The 13,139-nt window shown below is 39.1% G+C and overlaps 1 protein-coding gene across 1 annotated transcript; it reads right to left on the bottom strand.

The window, feature by feature from the left end:
* Positions 1-11,084: 11,084 nt before the first annotated feature.
* Positions 11,085-12,559, bottom strand: LOC309502277 (uncharacterized protein). The gene is made up of 2 exons (XM_082174583.1): positions 12,276-12,559; positions 11,085-12,082 (listed from the first exon to the last, which is right to left on the bottom strand). Exons 1-2 carry the CDS (start codon positions 12,340-12,342, stop codon positions 11,370-11,372), a joined length of 780 nt encoding a protein of 259 aa, XP_082030709.1. The 5' UTR covers positions 12,343-12,559; the 3' UTR covers positions 11,085-11,369.
* Positions 12,560-13,139: the final 580 nt, after the last annotated feature.

A 13,139-nucleotide genomic window follows, 5' to 3' on the forward strand; every position in this document is an offset into this window, starting at 1 on the left:
CGCTGTAATAAAAGTCTTCTCACACTCAAAGCACATGTACTCTCTCACACCAGTATGAATTTTCTCATGTGCATGTAAATGTTGCCGCAGTGAAAAACTCTTTCCACACACAGAACATGAATGTGGTTTCTCCTTCGTGTGAACTGTCAGGTGTTTCTTCAGGTTTGATGCACAGCGAAATGTTTTCCCACACTGATCACATGTGAACGGCTTCTCTCCGGTGTGGATCCTCATGTGAAATTTAAGGTATGAAGATTGACTGAAACTTTTCCCACACTGATCACATGGGAACGGCTTCTCTCCGGTGTGGATCCTCATGTGAACATTAAGGTTTGCTAATTGACTGAAACTCTTCCCGCATTGATTGCATGTGAACGGCTTCTCTCCAGTGTGGATCCTCATGTGACTTTCAAGGTGTGTCAATCGGCGGAAACTATTCCCACACTGATCACATGGGAACAGCTTCTCTCCGGTGTGGATCCTCATGTGAACATTAAGGTTTGCTAATTGACTGAAACTCTTCCCACATTGATTGCATGTGAACGGCTTCTCTCCAGTGTGGATCCTCATGTGACTTTCAAGGTGTGTCAATCGGCGGAAACTATTCCCACACTGATCACATGGGAACAGCTTCTCTCCGGTGTGGATCCTCATGTGAACATTAAGGTGTGCTAATTGACTGAAACTCTTCCCGCATTGATCACATGAGAACGGCTTCTCTCCAGTATGAACTCTCATGTGTCGCTCAAGACTTTTTTTGCTTAATAAACTCTTTCCACACTGAGTGCAGGTGAAAGATTTCTTGGCTCTTCTTTTCTTTTTTTCTCCAGGTTTGACATGATGTTCCTCCTTCACTTCACTCAGTTCTTCACTCTCCTCCTTCACTTCACTCAGGTCTGAAATCAAAGAAAAACTAATTTTCAAATTTTCTAAATAATCAAAATAATTAAAAGAGAGAAATATGGAGTGAATGGAGATAGAAATTAGATTTCTACGGTTTCGCAGTAGCCAATGCGACATCTAGTGTATATATCTATACCCGCCCGCGCTCTCAAATCATTTGGACGCAGCTGTGTTCAAGAGGTAAAAACGATATAAATACTGTTCGTTTTCTCACACAAACCGCTCGTTTCGTGTCTTGGGCCATCAATGTGTACTTACGATGGGGAATTGTTTCATTTGGACGATGGGGAATTGTTTTAATTTGGACTCTGTGCATGCTCTTTGAGACAGTGACCATCGACCTGCATTATATGACTGACAGACAAGAACGGTTTGACCTAAAAATATCAAAATTGAAACTACTGCGGAAAAAAAGACACCTACATCTTGGATGCCCTTGAGGTAAGCTAAAACATACCAAAATTTAATTTCAAAGTGAACTATCCCTTTAAATTGAGTTTGACCTGATGTTGACAATCAATATGAAACCTCCCTTTACTGACCATTTGAATAAACTTTTGCAGCCATTTCATAGTTTAATTGTTTATCTAAATGTGATGAAGTGCTTGAATGTGTCTAACATGAATGTTCTTCAGCATCATGAATGAATGAAGAATAAACACCAACCTCTTTGTTCTTCAGGATCTTCAGTGTGTTTCATTCTGCAGGGTTCTGGATCACTCATGTTCTCACTGTCCTCTTTAATAAACTCAGTCTTTGCAGATTTCAGCTCTTCCTGATGCTCTGATGCTCGTCTTCACTTGTAGCTGATGGGAATTTACAGCATTTATTGGAGAATTGCAGTGGGAGGAGCTTCCCTGATGATGAACTACAGTGGGAGGAGCTTCTCTGATGATGTGATTGCAGTGGGAGGAGCTTCACTGATGATGTGACTGCTGTGGGAGGAGCTGATCTGCCAAAATCTAAAATATGTCAGTTACTGAGTTTTTTTTTCTTTTTTTCTCATGGAATTTTTTTTTATTTGCTAATGTAAATTCTCCCAAATATAAATAATTGTAAGGAAAAACAGTTGAAAGCATAAACAGAAATAAACATAGGCTACATATAGTAACCATCAAATCCCCTCAGTCTGCAGACACTGATCTTTACAGGAGATCTGAAGACATCAGCATAATAAATGAGGTGAAAACAGGAACTATTGTCATGAAATAAAGAGTGTTTTCAGCAGATCTGTTAATATTGATGAGCCTCAGACTCAACACTCATTCAACAAGCCATTCAGGATCATCAGCAGATCATCTCACTTTATTCTGAGTGTTTGCCGTTAGAAACACATTATTTGAGTCAGGATAGATGATAAAAGACTATTAAACTGCTCTATTGAAAGACAATACTGTAATTTCTCACACTATGACATGAATAAAACATCAATAACACAAAAACAATCACTAATGACACTCATCTTCATTAACCACTACATATAAATAATTACAGCAGCATATTGTCCAAATTAATCTAAATATAGCTAGTTTGATTTTATGATAACTACATTAATCACTATAAGATACTGCTTCCTGCTCAGCTACTGTTCGGACACACTTGCTTACAGCTCCGCGCTTTGCTCTATCGCTTTTACATTTTATATTTTATTTCCTTTTATCACCTAAGTTTAACTTCAGCAAATCAGCACAGTGCTCATACTACAAAGTTTGGATTACTACAAAAAACGGAGAATTATTTTACCCGACCAGCTTACATTCCGGGAAAGGAAAACACAACTGCCTACAAGGATAAGAGAAAATGCCTCTTCTGGTTCAAGAATCTACTTGAAATGAAATGACTTCCGGTGGCGCTACACGGCTGCGACCCGGGCTCTGGCTGCACGTGTCTATGTTTTATGGTTGTTGTTTGATTGTTTTTCTTTTATCTATTTTATTTATAAAATTTTTCTTAGTTAGAGAGCGTCAGAGCGCTAGCGAGCTACTCGATGGCAACACTTGCACACACTGATGGAGTATTATAATGGGATATTTAATGAAGAGGCACCTCATTTATCTCATCCTTCATTGTTTGAGTAAATGGAAATGTATCCCCACCCAGAACTTACCAATGTTCAGCAAAAATTATGTGAAGGTCTTATTTCTAAGAAAGAGTTATATGATGCAATTTGTTCCTTTCAAAATGGAAAAACACCAGGTTTAGATGGAATACCAGTGGAGGTATACAAAACATTCTTTACAGAGATCAAAGATTCTTTACTGGCATGTTACAATTACTCTTTTGAGATTGGTGGTCAATCAAATTCTCAGAAAGAAGGTTTAATTTCATTACTTTTGAAGCATGACATGGAGGGTCAGGACAAAGACCCTGTGAAATTAAAAAATTGGAGACCCCTTACACTTTTACGTTGTGATACACATATTTAGGCCAAATGCTTAGCACTGAGATTAAAAAAAGTTATTCAGGACTTAATACACCCTGATCAAACAGGTTTTTTTTAAAAGGACGCTTCATAGGCGATAACATTAGACGCCTGCTTGAAATAATGGAATATTATGATAAAGAAAATTTGCCTGGATTGATATTTATAGCGGATTTTGAGAAGGCTTTTGATACGATAAATTGGAATTTTATTTATCAATGTCTAAACATTTACAACTTTGGTGAGAGTTTTATTAAATGGATTCATGTACTATATCAAAACCCTTGCAGTAAAATAATTAACAATGGGCATATTTCTGATAAAATTGCTCTATCTAAAGGAGTGAGGCAAGACTGCCCCCTTTCAGCTTATTTATTTATTCTTTCAATTGAAATGTTGGCCATTAGAATAAGGAATAATGTAAATATTAAGGGATTGGAAGTGAATGGGTTAGAATCAAAGTCTTCCTTTTATGCAGATGATGCCTCGTTTTACATAAAACCTGATGTTTTGTCCTTAGACTCACTAATTATAGAATTGGATTCCTTTGCTTTACTTTCGGGTTTAAAACCAAATTACGATAAATGCTCTATTCTTAGAATTGGATCTTTAAAAAAATCTAATTAATTTTCCTCTATTGTGCCTATTCAATGCTCAGAAGGCCCTGTTAATCTTTTAGGTATACATATACCAGTAGATAAAGAACTCCTTGTAAAGATTAATTTTGAGAAAAAACTCCAAAAAATGAATACAATTCTTCAGGCTTGGAGAGGCAAATATCTTTCTATATTTGGAAAAGTAACTGTAATTAACTCATTGATACTTTCACAATTTGCATACTTACTGCAAGCCTTACCTTCACCTGATACACTGTTCATGAAAACATATGAAAAGGTTATTTTTAATTTTATTTGGAATGGTAAAAATGACAAAATAAAACGTACATCTGTGTATAATACACGTGAAAATGGAGGTTTAGGATTGAAGAGCCTTGCAACACTTGATATGGCCTTAAAATGTGCGTGGATCCAACGATTATACAATAACCAACACTGGTTTTCATCTAAATTATTCATAGCTCAATGTGGTGCATCATCAATAGCTAAACTTTATCCTTTTTTTTCAACTAGATCAAGAATCAAGAGTAACTTTGAATAATCTTTTCCCTGATCTCTCCCTTTTTTTCTGAGATTTGTTTGTCTATGTTTTGCTTTCAGTTTTCTATACCAGATAATATATTAGAGATTAAACAGCAGATATTGTGGCTAAACTCAAATATTTGCATAGATAAAAAACCTGTATACTGGCAGACATTTTTAGATAATAATGTACTTTTTGTAAATGATTTATTGAATGATAAAGGAGATTTTCTTAGCTATGAATCCTTCACTTCAATATATGGAGATTTTTGTTCAAAATGACGGTATCTGCAGTTGATATCAGCAATTTCCCCAGCTTGGAAAACAACATTAATTGACTCAAATACACATTTAGGCGGTTCCACCTGACCAAGTGTCGAGGTGTCCACATGAGCAAGACACCTAACCCCAGCTGCTCCCGACGAGCTGGATGGATGGCACCTTGCATGGCTGACACCGCCGTCGGTGTATGAATGAGTGAGTGGATGGGTGAATGTGAGGCTATGTAAAGCGCTTTGGTGGCCATAGGTCTATGAAAGCGCTATATAAATGCAGTCCATTTACCATTTACCATTTAGGCGTTTGCCGTCCGGCAATAAAAAACTATAAATGGTTGGGATACAGAAAAGTTAATTTTGATATGTACACTTTCTTTGTATCATTTAGAAATACAGCAATTTCTCCATATTATTTTCATGATTACTGGAAGAGTATGTTTGATACTTCGCTTCCTTGGTTACATATTTTTAAGAATTTGTACAAATCATCCTGTTCAACATATTTATGGGCCTTTCAAGTTAAAATTTTCTACAAGATTCTACCAACAAAGAAAATGTTAAAAATCTGGAGAATAACTGAGGATAATAATTGCAGATACTGTGGAGAAGAAGAGGAAGACATTTTACATTTGTTCTGGTATTGTCCAGATGTAGCTCGTTTTTGGCACAAGGTGGCAGCTTGGTTATATGAGCAAGGACTTATCTTACTAATGTCACCAATATATATAATTTGGGGTGTGTATGAAGAAGAAAACATGTTGTTAAATCCTATTGTGCTTCTTGGTAAATATTTTATTTTCAAAAGAGAGAAACATATTAAATTAGAATTATTTGTTACGTTCCTAAATTTTTTTTATTATTTATTGAATAAGAATATGATAAAAGATAAAAGCAGGCCACAATCAGATAGTTGGCAAAAATTAGCATTTACTAAAAAATGGGATAAAGAACTATAAAGACTTATTTTTTATGCTTTTTGATTTTTTCTGTTTCTGGTTGTTATAGAGTTAATTTTTAGTGTAAATGTGAAAATGGCTGACATATTAAGGATGTATGTATTTTTTTTTTTTTTTTTTTTTCTATTGTCTTTTTGTCATCGTATTGTTTTCTGTATTACCTTTGTTGACTTGTACTTTTTCTGTTGTATATTGCTCTCTTCTAAAAAAAAAGCAAAAAAATAAAATAAAAATAATAAAAATAAAAATAAATTAAATAAAAAAAAAACACTTGCACACATCCTTGGATATTTATTACTTGGGAACTCTTATCACCATGGTTTTTAACAAACTCTTTTTAATCAAACTCTTATATCATACACAAGAGAAGCCCTGTTTTTGCTCTCACCTTGACCAGTGGATTTAAATCCGATGGTGGACCTGCCGGAGGAGCTGAAACGGAAATCAGATCTACGCCAGAGATCTCGCAAAAGGGGCAGACGAGGGGGAGTTTTACAGCGTCTCAGACGGAGGTCGAATAGGCCGCCTCTCCCTTCCATCATTCTTGGAAATGTAAGATCACTGAGAACTAAAATGGAAGAACTCCGTATCAACGCCAGATCGTGCTTCGAATACCGGGACTCGAGTGTAATGGCGTTCACAGAAATTTGGCTTCACAAGGGCATTCCCAGTTCGCTTATGGAGATTGAAGGTTTCTCCTTGGTTCGAGCGGATAGAGGGGAGTCCTCGGAGAAAGTCAGAGAATAGAATAGAATAGAATCGGGCATTTATATAGCGCTTTCAAATGTACTACTGTACACCCAAAGCGCTTTACAATCATATCAGGGGGTCTCTCCTCAACCACCACCAGTGTGTAGCATCCACTTGGATGATGCGACGGCAGCCACAGTACAACGGCGCCAGTGCGCACACCACACACCAGATATAGGTGGAGAGAGGAGAGAGAGTGATAGAGCCAATTCAATGTAAGGGGATTATTAGGAGGCCATGATTGGTAAGGGCCAATGGGTGGAATGTGGCCAGGACACCGGGGTTACACCCCTATTCTTTATGAGAAATGCCATGGGATTTTTAATGACCACAGAGAGTCAGGACCTCGGTTTTACGTCTCATCCGAAGGACGGTGCTCTTTGACAGTATAGTGTCCCCGTCACTACACTGGGGCGTTAGGACCCACACAGACCACAGGGTGAGCGCCCCCTGCTGGCCTCACTAACACCTCATCCAGCAGCAACCTGGTTTTCTCAGGAGGTCTCCCATCCAGGTACTAACCAGGCTCAGCCCTGCTTAGCTTCAGTGGGCAACCAGTCTTGGGCTACAGGGTGATATGGCTGCTGAGGTGGAGGAGTCTGTGTGTACGTGAGTAACGGATGGTGCACACAATATACAGTGAAAGAATCCGGCTGTACTACTGACGCCGAATACCTCTGTCTAAGTCTAAGACCTTTTTATCTCCCGAGGGAGTTTGGTAACGTGATACTGTGTGTAGTGTATATTCCTCCCAGTGGTAACGCCTCCAGAACTGCCTTAATTATATCTGACTGTATTTAAAAACAGCTACAGCGAACACCGGGAGCTCCAGTCCTTGTCTTGGGCGATTTTAATCATTGCAAACTTGAGCCATTTTTACCAGGCTTTTTCCAATATGTTAAATCTGCGACCAGGAACAATAACGTTCTGGATAAATGTTATGGCAACATTAAGGATGCCTATAAGGCAAAAACTAAACCCCCTTTATCCACGTCTGACCACAATATAGTTCATTTAATACCGACATACAGAACTGTTTTAAAAAGGAGCAAACCTCTGGTCAAGGCAGTAACTATATGGGATGAAGGAAATGTAGAGGCATTAAAAGGGTGTTTTCTAAGTATGAACTGGTCAGTATTTCACGACACAGATCTGAACGCAGTTACAGAGACGACTACGGACTATATTCGCTTCTGTGTGAATACAATACTACCCAAAAAGGAGATAATGGTGTTCCCTAATAATAAGCCTCACATAACAAAAAAAGTGAAAGCCGTCATCAATAGGAAAAAAGTAGTTAAAAATCGTCCAAAAGGAATTGAATAAACTATTATGGGAAGCTAGGAAGCGTAAAAAGGACTACATTGAACAAAACATTGCATCTATGAACAATAAAAAACTGTGGAACTCACTGAGAACTATCTCTAACATGGATTCTAAAAAACAACGCTTAATTTCTACTGACGATTTTAAGAAAGCAAATGAGTTGAATTACTTTTTTATTCGCTTTGATAATAATGATCCTGTTAAGGAATGTGAAGAGTTTTTACAAAATATTGAATGTGCAAAGGATGTTAGATTACTTGTGAACCCTCAAGAAGTTACTTCTCTTTTTCGGAAAACTTGCACTAAGAAATCAACTGGGCCAGATGGTATCTCCGCTCATCTTTTACGAGATTGGTGTCCAATTTTCCAGCAATCCCTGGACAGTCATACGGTTCCTTTGTTATGGAAAAAAACTATTATTACACCTGTTCCTAAAAAACAGGTGCTGCTGATAATAATGATTTTAGACCAATTGCTATAACTTCTGTAATTATGAAATGTTTGGAGAAGTATGTGATGTCGAGACTGAAATGCAGTGTAAATTCATTATTGGATCCATTTCAATTTGCCTATATGGTGGGAAGAGGGACTGTTGATGCTGTTAACACTATCACTCATTTGACTCTTCAACATCTAGAAACCTCTAATGCTTATGCACGACTGCTCTTTGTAGATTTTAGCTACGCTTTTAATACGCTTCAGGCGAAGTTACTCCTGGGTAAGCTTGTAAAAAGTAATGTCAACCCTTTTATCATTAAGTGGCTCTTTTCTTTCTTAACCAATCGTACTCAATATGTAAAAGTAAATAATACACTCTCTGATGTTAAATCTATTAGTATTGGTACTAATCTTTTAGTATAAAGGTTGCGTATGCTCTCCCTTTCTGTTTACTCTTTATACAAATAGTATAAATAAGAATAACTATATTATCAAATACTATGATGACACAGTGATATTGAGTCTCTTAGAGAAAGATCATGATATATTAGCGTATCAGTCTGAAATTGAGAATTTTGTGCGGTGGTGTAATGTAAATCATCTTATCGTAAATGCATCAAAAACGAAGGAAATGATTATAGATCCAAAAAGATTAGGTGATTATAGCCCAGTTATCATCTACGATAATATCATTGAGCAGGTGGATACCTATAAGTATCTAGGTGTGGTCATTGATCGTTCATTTACTTGGAAAGCCCACATTGATTATAATTGCTCAAAATTTCAACAACAATTGTATTTTTTGAGAAGACTTAGGCTGTTTGGTGTAAATCAGAGAATTATGCAATTATTTTATCACGCTGTTTTAGGTAGTTTTTTGAATTATGGGATGCAAACTTGGTATGGCAATCTTTCGGTCCAATAAAAATCACAGCTTGCTCGTCTTGTGAAAATTGCAATGAAAGTTATGGGTGTAAGAGAGTACTCATCACTTCAATCAATTTACGAATCGTTGATTTTTAAAAATGCACAGACAATAGTGAATGATTTATTTCCAATGTATCTCAGATGCTACCATCAGGGAGACGGCACAGAGTCCCATTGTGTAAGAGCAACCGTTACAAAAAGTCATTTATTCCTGTATCTATTACATGTTAAATAGCAAGATGTAGTAATGTAGTGGTTTTTTTTTTTTTTTTTTTCTCCCTGAAATGTAGTGTAAATTCATTATTGGATCCATTTCAATTTGCCTATATTGTGGGAAGAGGGACTGTTGATGCTGTTAACACTTTTAGCTCTTTATTGGTTGGTGTGTGCATATGTTGTATGTATACATATGTTGTGTATTAATGCAGCTTTGAGTCCAAGACGGCACTCAGCTCAGAGCGCCGAGCCCAGGACTCTGATAGTGGGGGGCTCCATAATCAGAAACATTAGCGGCAGGGATACAACTACATGCTGCCTTCCACAAGCAACAACTTCTGATGTAAACAGGGAACTTCAGAACATTCTGATGAAACATAAGACTGTAAATCGACTCATCAATCATGTGGGGAAGAATGATATTCATAAAGAGCAGTCAGATCTCCTTAAGAAGGATTTCAATGAACTTTTTGAAACACTTAAAAGACTGAAAGTTCAGACATTCATCAGTGGACCACTCCCAGCAAGAGGACAGGTTTTCACGGTTGCTTGGGCTAAATACATGGCTGCAAAAAAACCTGCAATATAAAAGGAGTAAACTTCATTGACAATTTCAATCTTTTCTGGAGTCAGAGACAACTGTTTCATCGGGATGGCCATCACCCAAACAAACTTGGTTCAAGAGTGTTAAAGGACAATATCTACTTCTCCCTCAATCATCATTCTGCAGTGTGTGCCAATACACTCAATCTGAACGGCACACACACTCTTGGACACAGTATGAATGACCACGGGACTTCACTTCAGCAGCAAAATGGACATGCGGTTGACATATCACAAGGACAATGCTAACACCACTCCGCCACAACATCCTCTGCTCACGGACACAATCTCAGCTGAGCCCTGCCCACAGAGCTCACCACAGACAGACATATTAGAACTGCTCCAAGATTCAGCACCCAAGGACGACTTCCTGGAAAACAGCCAGGGAAGCCAGGACAGCATATCACAGCCTCCGATAACACCAGAGGAACAGCCCCTTTCACCAGACACTTTTTCCCTCTCTCCAGCATCGCCACTTCTGTGCTTCTCACAGAAAATGGAAGAACTGGTGTATGCTGGAACCAAACTATCCCACTCTTTTGCTGCAAGCCCCAGATACCAACCAAAAAACGGCAGGCACCTCAACCACCAAAGCCTGCGGGCCCAGCTCCCCCCCCTCCTCCTGTGAGAGCTCTTCAGCCTCTGCCACAACGCCAGGGCCCACACCCTGCCCCATCTGCTCGAGGTGAACCAAAAACAACTGATACCAGCTCTCAGTGATATGTGTTGGGTCCCTGTACTTTGTAACCGTAACTTTGTCAAACGTTTACAGAACAAGCGGGAACCCAGTGTGCCTGTATCTTTCTCTATTGCTGTTCTATTACAAGATAGAAAGTCTAAGTCCTTCAATAGCTGTACAGCAAACCCAACTAATCTGGTGCCTATTACATGTCAAACTAAGATTGCTGTGGGGACAAAAAGTAAGACTGTTAAGTTAGCACTTTTAAACATTCGCTCACTTAAAAATAAATCACTTCTAGTCAACGACTTAATAACCACAAACATCTGAATGAATGAATGAAACCTGGCTAGAAGACAGCTGCAGTGCAACAGTCCTCAATGAAACAGCCCCTCCTAACTTCACTTTTATGAGTGTCTGCAGAGCTGTTACATTTACATTTAGTCATTTAGCAGATGCTTTTGTCCAAAGCGACTTACAAATTGGGACTAAATTAAGCAAGTCATCGTGAAGAGGCAAAAAACAACGCAAGAAGTGCTCAAAATACGAAGTTCAGGCATTATTCAGAGTACCATATGCCCGATAAGCGAGAATTTACATGAAAATATATATATATATAATTATTATTATTATTTTATTTTTTATGAGGTTAAGTGCTCACGGAAGAGAAGAGTTTTCAGCTCTTTTTTGAATGTTGTCATGGATTCTGCATTCCGGATGCCGGTGGGGAGATCATTCCACCAGCATGGAACTGTGAATGAGAATGTTCTGGAAAGTGATTTTTTGGCTCTCTGTGATGGGACCACGAGACGTCGCTCGTTGACCGACCGAAGGCTTCTGGTAGGGATGTAGACTTGTAGGAGTGAGTGAAAGTAGGAGGGAGCTGAGCCTGTGACAGATCTGTAAGCAAGCGTCAGTGCCTTGAACTTGATGCGAGCAGAGAGAGGTAGCCAGTGCAGTGAGATGAACAAAGCAGTGACGTGGGCCCTCAATCTTGGGCTCGTTGAAGACAAGACGAGCTGCAGCGTTCTGAATCATTTGTAGAGGTTTAGTTGCACATGATGGAAGTCCAGCCAGAAGAGCATTGCAGTAGTCAAGCCTAGTAATGACCAGGGCCTGGACGAGAAGTTGTGTTGCATGCTCAGTTAGGAAAGGCCTGATCTTCCTGATGTTGTGCAGTGCAAACCTGCATGATCGAGCTGTCTTTGAAATGTGATCTGTGAAGGTCAGCTGGTCATCAACTGTTACTCCAAGATTTCTGACCGACCTTGATGGGGTGATTGATGATGAGTCTAGCTGGATAGTGAAGTCGTGTTGCAGAGACGGATTGGCAGGGAGGACGAGAAGCTCAGTCTTTGCCAGGTTGAGCTGCAGGTGATGTTCCTTCATCCATGTGGAGATGTCCGCCAGACAGCTTGAGATCCGTGCAGCTACTGTGGGATCATCTGGTTGAAATGAGAGGAAGAGCTGTGTGTCATCAGCATAGCAGTGGTAGGAGAAACCATGTGCCTGTATGATGTGTCCCAGTGATGTGGTGTAGATGGAGAAGAGGAGGGGACCAAGAACTGAACCCTGAGGAACCCCTGTGGTCAGATGATGTGCTCTGGATGCCTCGCCATGCGACCCTGAAGGACCTACCTGTGAGATAGGACTCAAACCAGTGGAGGGAGGTTCCTGTGATGCCCAGTGCTGAGAGGCTGGACATAAGGATCTGATGATTCACAGTGTCGAAGGCAGCAGACAGATCCAGAAGAATGAGAACTGAGGATTTGGAAGCAGCTTTTGCGATCCGTAGGGCTTCTGTGACCGACAGTAATGCAGTCTCAGTTGAGTGTCCTTTCTTGAAGCCGGATTGGTTGGCGTCCAGCTGGTTGTTCAGAGACAAGAATGATGTTACTTGGTTGAAAACAGCTCTTTCAAGTGTTAAGAGAGGTGGGGGTCTAGCTGCTCTTTTTAAAGATATCTATCAATGTAAGCAAATATCATTTGGGAATTACCCGTCTTTCGAATATCTGGGTACTGTGTTAAAAGGTGCTCCACGCATTTTACTCATTATTTACAGGCCTCCAAAATACTCTCCAGCCTTTGCTGAGGACTTTACAGAACTGTTATCAACAATCACCTCAGAGTTTGACTGTTTTGCCATTGCTGGAGATTTTAACATTCACATAGATAATGCAGAAAACAATATGGCAAAAGAAATCAAAACTGCTTTAAAAACTTTTGATCTGACTCAGCATGTACATGGACCCACACACAATCGTGGACACACTCTAGATTTACTTATCAGTAAGGGTCTAAATATGTCAGCGATTGTTATTAGGATGTAGCACTGTCTGATCATTTCTGTATTTTCTTTGGTATATTGATCTCTCCTGCCATTGAAGCTAGATCTGTGTCTGTCAAGAAGAGATGCTTAAATGAGAACACTAGTGTACTATTTAGGAAGGCTATATCCTTAACACCAAGCATATCTGCTGACTCTGTTGATTTTCTCCTTGA

This window comes from Leuciscus leuciscus (genome assembly GCF_965113295.1).
Source record: "Leuciscus leuciscus genome assembly, chromosome: 1".
NCBI classification, from domain to species: domain Eukaryota; kingdom Metazoa; phylum Chordata; class Actinopteri; order Cypriniformes; family Leuciscidae; genus Leuciscus; species Leuciscus leuciscus.

Excerpts from the sequence above, each read along its gene's own strand:
- LOC309502277 (XM_082174583.1), bottom strand. The coding sequence starts at position 12,342 with ATGTCCAGCCTCTCAGCACTGGGCATCACAGGAACCTCCCTCCACTGG. Across the intron at positions 12,083-12,275 it reads GTTTGAGTCCTATCTCACAG|ATGATCCCACAGTAGCTGCA; the intron begins GTAGGTCCTTCA and ends CATTTCAACCAG.